Source organism: Littorina saxatilis, linkage group LG6 (genome assembly GCF_037325665.1).
Source record: "Littorina saxatilis isolate snail1 linkage group LG6, US_GU_Lsax_2.0, whole genome shotgun sequence".
Classification (NCBI taxonomy): Eukaryota; Metazoa; Mollusca; class Gastropoda; order Littorinimorpha; family Littorinidae; genus Littorina; species Littorina saxatilis.
Window position 1 is genome coordinate 54,595,448 of NC_090250.1, and position 14,821 is coordinate 54,610,268.

The following is a 14,821-nucleotide window of genomic DNA, read 5'->3' on the forward strand; positions in this document are numbered from 1 at the left end:
TCTAATAATCAGATAATCTTGGTTCACAGTGAATCTCTTTACGTCCAATAAACTTTTAATCTTGGTGCACAGTGAAACTCGTGGCATGAGATGTTGGACGACACTTCATGCTGTACTCCAATTGTAACATTTTAAGAGACTGTCAGGGCGCCGAGACTATTTGACAATATTTTTCCATGACGTAAATGATGTCATCGTGTTTGCTCATAATGACGTAATACTGCACATTGGTTCGAAGATCCACAGGAATTATTCCAAAAAGCAGCTGCAGCATGGAGGCGTCAACGGCAACATCCACGTTATGGAAGCATTAACAGTAACGTTCACGGTGTGGAAGCCTCGATGGTAGCATCAACAGTAACGTCAGTAATAACGTAGCAGCACTTACGCTGACTTACGGTGACAATTGCCTAAGGACTTGCACTTTCCGAGACTTGCAGTTGCCGTTTTCGTAGGACTTGCAGAGACAGTAGCTCTTGCCACTTGCACTTGCCCTCGGACTTGTCACTATCACTTGCCGTTGGACTTGCCACTTGCACTTGCCCTATATTTAGAGACTTCAAGAAGTTTCAATTTGACGTCATGATTAGCCTGCCGCATTAGCAAGTATGAAAACACGTCATCGATGACACATTTTAAGACAGACAGAGAGAGAGAGAGAGAGAGAGAGAGAGAGAGAATCATGTACACACAGATGGACGACTTCGCTTGGGGTATGTACTGCCCGGCAGTACACATCTACTTTATCCAAGCGGAGCGCGGGCGGAGCCCGCGCGTAGCGAGGTAGTTTTTTTTTTCATCTCCCAGCACTGAAATTTTTTTTGCCAAGTGGTGTCTGTCTGTGAACATTGTTCTAGAATTCATCTTTTAGCACAATATTAGCGACACTGTTTGGACAATTCTATTAAAATTAGGCGTACAAACTGATTTTGTTTCGGGGAATCCTCTCAGAGGATCAGAATTTTCATATAATATCATCGGAAGCTGTTACAACGGGAAAATGTGAAACTTTTGTCACTTTTTAACATGGAATTTCATCTTTGAGCGTTTCAAGCGGACTTTAATAAAATAGTTATTTGCGAATTAAGCAGCGGAAGACACTCACCGGTTCAACATGTGTATGGTCATTAAACCTCAAAACATTTCAGTAAGTGGTTTAGACAAACACCTCGGAAATGTGAGGGTGACTGGTTTGTAGCTGAAGAGTTTTTTTCTAAAGTGTGTTCTAAATACAAATGACGTACTGGTAATGATGTAATGAGTTGTTCTAATCTTGTTCTTGGAAAACTTGCTGTTCCAAGCTTGTTCTTAGCAAGTCTTGGTGACGAGAACAAAGACTATCAATGAAATCTTTAGAAATAACCTCTGACAACGACGACGATGACGACGACGACGACGATAATAACAACAACAACAAATGACATCGACGACGACGACGACAACAACAACAACAACAACAACAACAACAAAAACAACAACACGAGAACAACAACAATCACGACAACGAACATGACAACAACAACACCAACAACTACGACGACAACTACAACGACTGGGTTATGATGACATCACCAATGATTTATCAAATGTTCAGTGTCAAGGCTGTTAAAAAATCGTTAAATCCTATTTCTTCACTGATTCTTATGAAATTTTAAAGGTAGGTTTGTTGTCCCCAACTTATTTTCACTCCATACTTTTCCAGAAGAAAAACATAATTTTGGCAGTTAAAAACCGTTAAATTTCAATTCTTCACCGATATTTATGAAATTTTGTGGGTAGGTTCGTTGTCCCCAACTGATTTTCACTCTATACTTTTCCAGAAGAAAGACATAATTTTGGCAGTTAAAAAACGTTAAATTTCAATTCTTCACCTATCTTTATGAAATTTAGTGGGTGGGTCCATTGTCCCAAACTGAATTTTAAGACATACTTTTCCAGACAAAAAACCTTATTTTTGGCAGTTAAAAACCGTTAAATCTCAATTTTTCATCGATATTTATGAAATTTTGTGGGTAGGTTCGTTGTCCCCAACTGATTTTCACTCCATACTTTTCCAGAAGAAAAACATAATTTTGGCAGTTAAAAACCGTTACATTTAAATTTTCACCTATCTTTATGAAATTTAGTGGGTGGGTCCGTTGTCCCAAACTGAATTTCAAGACAAACTATTCCAGTCAAAAAAACTTATTTTTGGCAGTTAAAAACCGTTAAGTCTCAATTCTACACCGATATTTATGACATTTTGTGGGTAGGTTTGTTGTCAGATTTGACATGATGGCAGAATTGAAAGTGTGAGATATCCTGATGTTTCACAATTTATGCTGCATAATTCAGCCCCATAGGCGCTTGAATTTTAGGTGGAGTTGGGTTTTTTTTCAGCCCAAACCAGTAACCCCCACATGGTTTTCATGTCCCTTTCTGAGAGACTTCAAGAAGTTTCAATTTGACGTCATGATTAGCCTGCCGCATTAGCAAGTATGAAAACACGTCATCGATGACACATTTTAAGACAGAGAGAGAGAGAGAGAGAGAGAGAATCATGTACACACAGATGGACGACTTCGCTTGGGGTATGTACTGCCCGGCAGTACACATCTACTTTATTTTTATTTTGTGTAAATCAGTCATCTGTGATCAGCAATGCAGATTTTATGGATGAGAACGTTTGGAAATGCTGCTCAATAGTCTGTCTGCCTGCCTGTCTGTCTGTGTACCTTTCAGTTTATCTATCAATTTTGAAAGTTATTGCTTCCAGTTTTGAAGCTATGAGTGTATTGGCAAGATTAACTTCATTAAGTATGGCCACTTCTTGTCACATTTGTCACAATAATGTTGTGCTGAGTTTATATGAAATGCGTAGAATCATTGTTGTTCATGTTTGCTGTGCAGTATACTTACGACGCGCCCGGCCCGCGGTTGCTTGGCTTCGAGTCGTTCATGCAGGATGACCACCATGAGCCGCGCTACAGCAATCAGTGAACTGTGACCCGTGCGGCTTGCTCAACTTGTTACACCTTGTGATACTCTAGCTCTCATTTCTTTCCTCTTCCTTTGTCCATTGTACTGAATAACCTAGATGTTACCAATTCTTTGAATATTCTTTTGTTTTGTTCTTCTTTTTCTTCTTCTTCCTCTTTTTCTTCTTCTTCCTCTTTTTCTTCTTCTTCTGCTTCTCATGTTCTTTTTCCTCTTAGGCCCCCAAAAAATAGGTCTGTTTACGGTAACATAGGCCCAAAAAATAGGGTCAGTAGGTCGGTTTTTTTTTTAAACATTTTTTCTCCCAAAAAACACATTTTTACGTAATTTTGCACAAAAAAACCAAAACATTTTTTTTTTTTTTTTTTCCCAAATGCCAAAAAAAAGTCTAGGGTCGCGCAAAAAAAATAGGGTCGGTCGGGTTACCCTAAACAGACCTATTTTTTTTTTTTTTTGCCTTATTATTTTTTTCTATCTTGCTTTTTTTTTTTTTTAGCTGTCTTGAGAATAGAAATGATGGTAATGTGTGATACTCTCTCCTTTCTTTCTTCTTCCTTTGTCCATTTTACAGTTTACAGAATAATAATATAATAATAATAATACGAATATTTGTAACGCGCACATATCTCACCAACAGGCGACTCAAGGCGCACATACACTCATTCACACACACGGAGACTTAAAGTCACTAACACACACACACCATCAACCATTAAATATGTACAGTTATTCAGGGTGGGATGGGGTGGGCAGTGTAGAATGCATGGATTATTTGGAAAAAAGGAATGTCTTGAGTGCAGATTTGAATGATTCGAGGGACTGTTGTTGACGGAGGGGGAGAGGTAGTGTGTTCCATTGGCTAGGTGCTTGGAAAGAAAATGAGCGTTGACCTGCTGTTTTGAGTTTGGTGTAGGGGATGTTGAGCTTAAGGGAGTCGGCAGATGATCTGAGTGCTCGTGAAGGGACATATATATATAGAGAGAGAGAGTCAGAGAGATAGGCAGGGGCGAGACCATGGAGGCATTTGTGGGTGAGAGTGTTGATTTTGTATAGAATAACGTAGCTGTTACCATTTTTGGTTCTTAATATTCTTTCTTTTTTCTCTTCTTCTTCTAATCATTCTTCTTTTTTCTATCTTGCCTGTTTTTCTTAGCTGTCTTGAGAATAGAAATGATGATAGTTTGTTAATACAATGTCAGTTTTAGTATTAATACCAGTGAATGTGTTGTCGCTGTGACATTTTCTGATGGTATGTGTACATGTACTGTGAATGGTTTTGTGATTTTCTTCGGGGGGCCCGGTAGCTCAGTTGGTAGAGCACTGGACTTGTGATCGAAAGGTCGCAGGTTCGAATTCGGGCCGGGACGGACACGGGTCAACTTTATGTGCAGACCCAGAGACGGAAGCCATGTCCCACCCCCGTGTCATCACAATGGCACGTAAAAGACCTTGGTCATTCTGCCATAAGTGCAGGTGGCTGAATACACCTAAACACGCAGACACCTGGGTAGCGCGACTCCGTTGCTGCTAGCTTTCCACTGGGAGGAAGCGACCCGAATTTCCCAGCGATGGGACAATAAAGTAATGAAAATGAAAAAAAAAAAAATGTTCTTATAAAGTCCACAGTCTTCCATGTTTTCAATCTTAGAATGATGAATCCAGTTACAGCTGCAAAGCATGAACATCGATAATCTAATTGAAGTTGAGTTAAGTTTCGCAGGCTTTCTTGGACATAAAGGTGTTATTGTGCGAAGTTTAGTCAAGTTTCCCAGACTTTCTTGGATATAAACGTGTTATTGTGTAAGTTACTCATCGGTGTCCGAACGATCAAGATCCCTTGCTCACAGCGAAAGTTTCGGGGCTTTGAAAACACGAATAAACGGGGGGGGGGGGGGGTAGCACAGTTCTGTCGCTGTCCACATAAGCCGGAATATCCTTGAGGTCATTCTCCAAGGACAAAAAGATATACCAAAATGAATACCCCCGCCAAAAAGAGTATTGGGAGTAGTTCCTGCTAAACATTTAAATTAGCTAAAGCTTGTGAAAGAAGCATTGTCAAACCCATATGACTGTCAGGAATCTTTTCATTTATAGGCAGGATGAGAAACTTCTGAAAAAAAATAACGTTTGTCTGTGAACACAAGGGAGCGTGTCAGAATTGAGTTTGTTTCACCTTCTGTAGAGATGGAAAACATTTATGCAATTTCATTATAACTGTATGTATTGAACATGTGTGAAAAAACCAATAAAGTTCACTTTCCTATTGACCAATGTTTGACATTAATTTCGCGTATTCTTGCAAGTGATCTCTGCATGACGAAGTTTTGTTTGGGCAAGACACCGTCACATGGTCCAAGAGAGACAACTCAGAAAACGGAGTTTTACTAACATCGTCATTAACTCCCTTGGCTTGAATGAGTTTCTTGGCGGTTACATTGCACGCGCGCAGTCACACAAACACCCTCTCTCTCTCTCTCTCCACACACACATATACACCCTCCCTCTCTCTCCACACACATATACACCCTCCCTCTCTCTCTCTCCACACACACATATACACCCTCCCTCTCTCTCTCTCTCTCTCTCCACACACACATATACACCCTCCCTCTCTCTCTCCACACACATATACACTCTCTCTCTTTCTCCACACACACATATACTCCCTCTCTCTCTCTCCACACACACATATACACCCTCCCTCTCTCTCTCTCTCTCCACACACACATATACACCCTCCCTCTCTCTCTCTCTCTCCACACACACATATACACCCTCTCTCTCTCTCTCTCCACACACATATATACACCCTCTCTCTCTCTCCACACACACATATACACCCTCCCTCTCTCTCTCTCTCCACACACACATATACACCCTCCCTCTCTCTCTCACCCTGACACCCACACTTACAAACAATCTTATCAAGTGGAAACAGTACACAATGCCATTTTTTTTCTCATTTCATTTCTTGCAGAAAACAGCAGCTTGCAATAACAATTCATTAACTTTTGCCATGAAAATACAGAATACATGTATTACACAGACATTAAACTGCTGTTCGCGTCATTGACATGTCATGCAGTTCCTTACACACACATACACACACGCATATGCATTCACACACACACACACACACACACACAGGAATGCACACACACACACACACACACACAAGTACACACAGACACACACTCGGATGCATGCACACACAGACACACACATATAAACACACACACATGCGCATACATACACGAACACACACACACACACTCACACACACATTGCTCAACCTCAAAGTTTTTATCGTAAGCTGCCATTAAGAGGTACTTTCAGCCACACTTTCTTCCTGTCATTCTCCTTTTAATCACACCCAACAATTGTATTACGTCCAACTTGCAACTATTCAAATTCAGCCCTGTGGGAAATCTACTGACACTTAGTTCATAGAATCTGCATGACACAGACTTTCCGTTGCGGACACAAACTCAGCAATGCCACTCTGTTGTTGTCTCACAAGAACACGTCAATATCAAAACCCTTGTCGTTCTGATTCTCCGAGAGTCCAAATATTGTCATTGTCTCACAAGTACTCATCAATATCAAAGCCCTCGTCATTCTGAGTCTCCGTGAGTCCAAAAATATTCACATTGTCTCACAAGTACTCATCAATATCAAAACCCTCGTCGTTCTGATTCTCCGTGAGTCCAAATATTGTCATTGTCTCACAAGTACTCATCAATATCAAAGCCCTCGTCATTTTGATTCTCCGTGGGAATAATGGGCGCCTCGTCCGCGCCCTCTTCGTCAGAATCGGACACCTGAAGGTCATCGTTAATGTTCGACCCCTCGGCGCCAGCAGCGGAAGCCAGTGCACTGTTCATGAAGAAGTCGGTGGGGTCAAAACTGACCTCATCATCGTCCATGGACATTGGGGCACCGCTGGTGGTGGTGGTGAGGAAACCGGTGCCACCGTCGTCGGCGAAACCCTGGGCCGTCTCGTCCATGTAGGGTTGGGATCTGCTGGCGGCGCTCGAATCGAGGTCCTGGTCGTCCTCCCCCTCACTCTCACTCAGTTTGCCTGGACACAAGATACAAGCAGTCTGGGTCAGCTCTTGGTTCACAATGTGGTGGCTACTTGGGTTACATCTGGCATTATAATTTGGCTGTCAACTGTTCCCTCTCTCTCTCTCTCTCTGTATCTCTCTCTAAATATATATCTCACACTCTCTTGCTCTCCCTCTCTCTCCCTCTCTCTCTCTGTCTCTCTCTCCCTCTCTCTCTCTGTCTCTCTCTCTGTCTCTCTCTCTCTGTCTCTCTCTCTAAATATATATTTCACACTTTCTTGCTCTCCCTCTCTCTCTCTAAATATATCTCACACTCTCTTGCTCTCTCCGTCTCACTGTTTCTCTATCTCTCTCTCTTATGCCATTACCCTCATAAATGTCTGTCCTCCCTCTCTCTCTCTCTCTCTCTCTCTCTCTCTCTCTCTCTCTCTCTCTCTCTCTCTCTCTCTCTCTCTCTCTCTCTCTCTCTCTCTCTCTCTCTCTCTCTCTCTCTCTCTCTCTCTCTCTCTCTCATTACCCTCATAAATGTCTGTCCTCTCTCTCTCTCTCTCTCTCTCTCTCTCTCTCTCTCTCTCTCTCTCTCTCTCTCTCTCTCTCTCTCTCTCTCTCTCTCTCTCTCTCTCTCTCTCTCTCACCCAGAATGTCATCTGGCTCCTGAGTGTCGTCCATGTCAGCATCATCTGCCTCCTCCTCGTCGCCTCCCTCGCCCCCATCTTCGTCTTCATAGCCCTCCAGCTGTCGAGCGAATCACATTAGAACAGTTAGAGTTTCAGTCCCATCTTATTCATTTTCATCAAAGTCACATTCATCACCTTTCATCATTCATTAAAGTCACAACATTCATCACCTTTCACAAGTCAATCAAACAAAACAAAACAAAATAAGTTCCTTTGATGCTATTCCTTTCATTTCATCAGATTCCGAGCAGTTCAAGAATTTTATTCATGAAAATGACAAAATAGATTTTCTTTTCTCTGAGTAAAAGTGACATGACTCAAGCTCTTCACATCAGCCATGGCCTTTTCTTCCCTACAGCTCAGCGTCTATTGTTTGTTCAACGAGTGATACATTGTTTGAATTTACCATGCCCACCCATCAAACTGCCTTCAGACGAATAACATACGTGGTCTGACGGACTAGACTTGTTCTGTTCCCATCAGTGGCTGGCCATGAAGCCTTCACAACAGGGATTGCAGCGACAGCTATGCAGGGCTACTGCTGCTTACCTGTCAGGGTTACTGCTGCTTACCTGTCAGGGTTACTGCTGCTTACCTGTCAGGGTTACTGCTGCTTACCTGTCAGGGCTACTGCTGCTTACCTGTCAGGGTTACTGCTATTTACCTGTCAGGGTTACTGCTATTTACCTGTCAGGGTTACTGCTATTTACCTGTCAGGGTTATTGCTGCTTACCTGTCAGGGTTACTGCTGCTTACCTGTCAGGGTTACTGCTGCTTACCTGTCAGGGCTACTGCTGCTTACCTGTCAGGGTTACTGCTATTTACCTGTCAGGGTTACTGCTATTTACCTGTCAGTGTTACTGCTGCTTACCTGTCAGGGTTACTGCTGCTTACCTGTCAGGGTTACTGCTGCTTACCTGTCAGGGTTACTGCTATTTACCTGTCAGGGTTACTGCTGCTTACCTGTCAGGGTTACTGCTATTTACCTGTCAGGGTTACTGCTATTTACCTGTCAGGGTTACTGCTGCTTACCTGTCAGGGTTACTGCTATTTACCTGTCAGGGTTACTGCTGCTTACCTGTCAGGGTTACTGCTATTTACCTGTCAGGGTTACTGCTGCTTACCTGTCAGGGTTACTGCTATTTACCTGTCAGGGTTACTGCTATTTACCTGTCAGGGTTATTGCTGCTAACCTGTCAGGGTTACTGCTGCTTACCTGTCAGGGTTACTGCTGCTTACCTGTCAGGGTTACTGCTATTTACCTGTCAGGGTTACTGCTATTTACCTGTCAGGGTTACTGCTGCTTACCTGTCAGGGTTACTGCTATTTACCTGTCAGGGTTACTGCTATTTACCTGTCAGGGTTATTGCTGCCTACCTGACTGGGTTACTGTTGCTTACCTGGCTGGGTTAATGTTGCTTACCTGAGAGATGCGGCGTTTTCTCCGTCTGCGTGCGTCTTGCTCCTCGTCAAAACTCTCTCCCTCCACATCCACAAACTCTGAGTCGTCGCCAAGCTCCAAGCCCTGGAATCAGCAAGACAACCACCATCACGTTTCATATCACACACACACACACACACACACACACACACACACACACACACACACACACACACACGCACACACACAAATACACACACGCACGCACGCACAAACAAACACACGTACGCACGCAAGCAAGAGCACTCTGTCTGATTTGCCATTTCTTCAATATCGGGCATTATCAATTTACCCTTCCCAAAAACATATAAACATGAACACAGAGGAAGAAGAAGGACAAAGTGTGTGACCTGGTCAAGGCCGTGGAATCTGGAGGAGATGGACATGTCATCCTCAGCGATGGTCACGTTCTCCCTCATCGCAAAGCTGTCCAAGCTCTCGTTGTCGCCACCTGGTGGACACCATCAACAGCAACTCTTACAACTTTTTCACTCAGCTGTTTACCCCCATGGTGTGGAAAGTAACTCTGTCAAGTTTAAACTTGAAATACCGAAGCAAAGTAACTATTACAAGTTTTCTGAAACTATCAATGCTAAAACATCGCAGGAAACCTGTAGAAATGGAAAAAGATATGCCTCCTGGGCATCATTGAGAATACTGTAGAAATGGAAAAAGATATGCCTCCTGGGCATCATTGAGAATACTGTAGAAATGGAAAAAGATATGCCTCCTGGGCATCATTGAGAATACTGTAGCGGGGATTTCAGGTAAATGTATTTGGGAGCTAGAGAGGACAGTACTGGGCACTCTGGGGGAATAAGGGTAATGATCAAACTGCTTGTACCATGGCCATGGTTGAAGAAACATACCGCAAGCTAGAGCTTTCAGTTTCACATCACAATGTATTCTGAAAAAGTGTCCAAAATTAGCTGTTCTTTTCAGGTGTAATGTGGATATTATGGAACTTGCTTTGGACAAGATACAAAGACTCTGTCTTTCACCCAGAATGCTGTCATCAGGTTTGAGAGCGATGCCAGTGAGAATACTGAATACCCACACACACACACACACACACACACACACACACACACTTACCCAGAATGCTGTCATCAGGGTTGAGAGCGATGCCAGTGAGAGAACACACACACACACACACACACACACACACACACACACACACACACACACACACACTTACCCAGAATGCTGTCGTCAGGGTTGAGAGAGGTACCAGTCACAATACTGTCAGACTCTGCGGCGTCCAAAGCGGCCTCCTGGGAAGCTCGGATATCTGCCTCCAGCTGTGCGATGTTCTCACTTTGCTGCGTCAGGGAACAACAAAATATCTCATACTGCATGAATAGTGGAGAAAGAATTGAACAGATTTTCTCTTACCCTTGTCTTACCCTTGTCTTACCCTTGTCTTTTCCGGTACACAAACCAATTTCCTTGCTGTCTTTGTTTTCTTGTGAGTCAACTAATAAACTCACCCCACCTCCGCCCCTACGGGCCACAGTCGTAGCATTTTCTTCCTATTTTTTCTCCTTTTTCGGGTGGGGAGGGAGGCACTCAAAAACCAAACAAGCAAAGTAGGCTCAGTGACAAAGCTCCACTGAAGGAACCCCACACTGGTGAAAGTGCACAGCACAGGGGAGGCAACCAAACGGGAAGCACACAGTAAGCCAGAACAGTCGCTCACACTGCTGCACAACACAGTTACATCCCCCTGCTTTCAACACCACTTCACTCATTTTACTTCTCCTCTACACCCATTCCATGTTACAACTCACACTCGTCTTACTTCTCCTCTACACCCATTCCATGTTACAACTCACTACATGGGTGGGACTCAAAAATTTATTGAATCCTGAAGCCGAACCAAAAAAACAAAAACAAAAAAAAATGACCAAAAATAGGCCATTATCGATTCCGGATTTCCAGCATATACCGGAAGAATCCCACCCATGTCACCACAGCCGAACCCCCATTGTCAGACCTAAAGCAAGTTGTGGGAAGAATCCCACCCATGTCACCACAGCCGAACCCCCATTGTCAGACATACAAGTTGTGGGAAGAATCCCATCCATGTCACCACAGCCGAACCCCCATTGTCAGACCTAAAACAAGTTGTGGGAAAACTGGGTCTGAAAATAAGAGTGAGTCAGAAAAAGCAAGGTCTTATAGAGGGTTGAGGCCTTATAGAAGGTTGAGGCCTTATAGAGGGTTGAGGCCTTATAGAGGGTTGAGGCCTTATAGAGGGTTGAGGCCTTATAGAGGGTTGAGGCCCAATAGAGGGTTGAGGCCTTATAGAGGGTTGAGGCCTTATAGAGGGTTGAGGTCTTATAGAGGGTTGAGGTCTTATAGAGGGTTGAGGCCTTATAGAGGGTTGAGGTCTCATAGAGGGTTGAGGCCCTATAGAGGGTTGAGGCCCTATAGAGGGTTGAGGCCTTATAGAGGGTTGAGGTCTTATAGAGGGTTGAGGCCTTATAGAGGGTTGAGGCCTTATAGAGGGTTGAGGCCTTATAGAGGGTTGAGGCCTTATAGAGGGTTGAGGCCTTATAGAGGGTTGAGGCCTTATAGAGGGTTGAGGCCTTATAGAGGGTTGAGGCCTTATAGAGGGTTGAGGCCTTATAGAGGGTTGAGGTCTTATAGAGGGTTGAGGCCTTATAGAGGGTTGAGGCCCTATAGAGGGTTGAGGTCTCATAGAGGGTTAAGGCCCTATAGAGGGTTGAGGCCATATAGAGGGTTGAGCCTTATAGAGGGTTGAGGTCTTATAGAGGGTTGAGGCCTTATAGAGGGTTGAGGTCTTATAGAGGGTTGAGCCTTATAGAGGGTTGAGGTCTTATAGAGGGTTGAGGCCTTATAGAGGGTTGAGGCCTTATAGAGGGTTGAGCCTTATAGAGGGTTGAGGTCTTATAGAGGGTTGAGGTCTCATAGAGGGTTGAGGCCCTATAGAGGGTTGAGGCCCTATAGAGGGTTGAGCCTTATAGAGGGTTGAGGTCTTATAGAGGGTTGAGGTCTTATAGAGGGTTGAGGTCTTATAGAGGGTTGAGGTCTTATAGAGGGTTGAGGTCTCATAGAGGGTTGAGGCCCTATAGAGGGTTGAGGCCCTAAAGAGGGTTGAGGCCTTATAGAGGGTTGAGGTCTTATAGAGGGTTGAGGCCTTATAGAGGGTTGAGGCCTTATAGAGGGTTGAGGTCTCATAGAGGGTTGAGGCCTTATAGAGGGTTGAGGCCTTATAGAGGGTTGAGGCCTTAAAGAGGGTTGAGGCCTTATAGAGGGTTGAGGCCTTATAGAGGGTTGAGGCCTTATAGAGGGTTGAGGCCTTATAGAGGGTTGGGGCCTGATAGAGGGTTGAGGTCTCATAGAGGGTTGAGGCCCTATAGAGGGTTGAGGCCCTATAGAGGGTTGAGCCTTATAGAGGATTGAGGTCTTATAGAGGGTTGAGGCCTTATAGAGGGTTGAGGTCTTATAGAGGGTTGAGGCCTTATAGAGGGTTGAGGCCTTATAGAGGGTTGAGCCTTATAGAGGGTTGAGGTCTTATAGAGGGTTGAGGTCTTATAGAGGGTTGAGGCCTTATAGAGGGTTGAGGCCCTATAGAGGGTTGAGCCTTATAGAGGGTTGAGGCCTTATAGAGGGTTGAGGTCTTATAGAGGGTTGAGGTCTTATAGAGGGTTGAGGTCTTATAGAGAGTTGAGGCCTTATAGAGGGTTGAGGTCTTATAGAGGGTTGAGGCCTTATAGAGGGTTGAGGTCTTATAGAGGGTTGAGGTCTTATAGAGGGTTGAGGCCTTATAGAGGGTTGAGGCCTTATAGAGGGTTGAGGTCTTATAGAGGGTTGAGGCCTTATAGAGGGTTGAGGCCTTATAGAGGGTTGAGGCCTTATAGAGGGTTGAGGTCTCATAGAGGGTTGAGGCCCTATAGAGGGTTGAGGCCTTATAGAGGGTTGAGGCCTTATAGAGGGTTGAGGCCTTATAGAGGGTTGAGGCCTTATAGAGGGTTGAGGCCTTAAAGAGGGTTGAGGCCTTATAGAGGGTTGAGGCCTTATAGAGGGTTGAGGCCTTATAGAGGGTTGAGGTCTTGGGGGAGGGTGGGGGGGGGGGGGGTCACAAAATGGGGACTCCACTGCACACTCACTATCAGAACAGTTTGATTGACGGAACATCCATTCAAAACATAATAATGAACAGTCACAGATCTGTGACACATAAGGGGGAGGGGGAAGAATACAGGAAAAAATAACTTGGTGGTGACTTTTTGGTTGGTCATTGTCAAGAAGAGTACAGTGTACAATGGAAAGAAGAGAAGATGAAAATTGCGGGATGTTTTACCTCTGTGAGCCCCTCCCTGGAGAGAAGATGAAAATTGCGGGATGTTTTACCTCTGTGAGCCCCTCCCTGGCAACCTCCATAAGCCTGCGAGCAGTCTGTGTGATGGTGCTGTCGACACCGTTGTACTTCATGCTGTTAGTGTAGATCAGGTTCCCGTCCTCGAAGAACTGCTCCTTCGTGTGGTACTTGTGGGTCTGGACGTTCTGCACAAAATTAGAGAGGTAATGTTAATGTGCTACTGAGAAGAAGAAAGTAGCAAAAAGGAGAAAGGTAATGTGCTACTGACAGACAGACAGAACAGAGCAGCAAAAAGGAGAGAGGTAATGTGCTACTGACAGACAGAAGTGAGCAGCAAAAAGGAGAGAGGTAATGTGCTACTGACAGACAGAAGTGAGCAGCAAAAAGGAGAGAGGTAATGTGCTACTGACAGACAGAAGTGAGCAGCAAAAATGAGAGAGGTAATGTGCTACTGACAGACAGAAGTGAGCAGCAAAAAGGAGAGAGGTAATGTGCTACTGACAGACAGAAGTGAGCAGCAAAAAGGAGAGAGGTAATGTGCTACTGACAGACAGAAGTGAGCAGCAAAAAGGAGAGAGGTAATGTGCTACTGACAGACAGAAGTGAGCAGCAAAAAGGAGAGAGGTAATGTGCTACTGACAGACAGAAGTGAGCAGCAAAAATGAGAGAGGTAATGTGCTACTGACAGACAGAAGTGAGCAGCAAAAAGGAGAGAGGTAATGTGCTACTGACAGACAGAAGTGAGCAGCAAAAAGGAGAGAGGTAATGTGCTACTGACAGACAGAAGTGAGCAGCAAAAAGGAGAGAGGTAATGTGCTACTGACAGACAGAAGAGAGCAGCAAAAAGGAGAGAGGTAATGTGCTACTGACAGACAGAAGTGAGCAGCAAAAAGGACAGAGGTAATGTGCTACTGACAGACAGAACAGAGCAGCAAAAAGGAGAGAGGTAATGTGCTACTGACAGACAGAAGTGAGCAGCAAAAAGGAGAGAGGTAATGTGCTACTGACAGACAGAAGTGAGCAGCAAAAAGGAGAGAGGTAATGTGCTACTGACAGACAGAAGAAAGCAGCAAAAATGAGAGATCCCCTACGGTTCTAAGCACATTATTGGTATACCAATTTTGTGCTAATCCTATGCTACAAATGTACTAAATGTACCAAATGTATACTACAAATGTGCCACGAACAACCATTGGTACATTTGTGGTATACCACAAAATGTGCTACAGGTTTCAATCCTATGCTAGAAATGTGCCAATCATGGACTTGTCATTTTATTCTACAGCAGAAATGTGCTAACCAACAACGGTGT

The 14,821-nt window shown here is 44.1% G+C and overlaps 2 protein-coding genes across 3 annotated transcripts in view; one reads left to right on the plus strand and one right to left on the minus strand.

Moving 5' to 3' along the window:
- LOC138969536 (glutamate receptor 3-like) overlaps positions 1 to 3,243 on the plus strand; it is a gene marked incomplete in the record, with an annotated part of 138,329 nt that extends 135,086 nt beyond the window's left edge. The window contains 1 exon segment of the mRNA XM_070342363.1: positions 2,890 to 3,243. Within this exon segment, the coding sequence (XP_070198464.1) occupies positions 2,890 to 2,979 (90 nt within the window).
- A 2,683-nt stretch (positions 3,244 to 5,926) lies between these two features.
- Positions 5,927 to 14,821, minus strand: part of LOC138969537 (transcription initiation factor TFIID subunit 1-like) — a 47,517-nt gene continuing 38,622 nt past the window's right edge. For both annotated transcript variants that reach the window (XM_070342365.1, XM_070342364.1), the window contains exons 37-42: positions 13,542 to 13,694; positions 10,360 to 10,483; positions 9,512 to 9,612; positions 9,144 to 9,245; positions 7,679 to 7,778; positions 5,927 to 7,057 (exon numbers count right to left, since the gene is read on the minus strand). In XM_070342365.1, the coding sequence (XP_070198466.1) occupies positions 6,702 to 7,057; positions 7,679 to 7,778; positions 9,144 to 9,245; positions 9,512 to 9,612; positions 10,360 to 10,483; positions 13,542 to 13,694 (936 nt within the window). In that variant the 3' untranslated portion in view covers positions 5,927 to 6,701. The remainder of the gene's footprint in view (positions 7,058 to 7,678; positions 7,779 to 9,143; positions 9,246 to 9,511; positions 9,613 to 10,359; positions 10,484 to 13,541; positions 13,695 to 14,821) is intronic.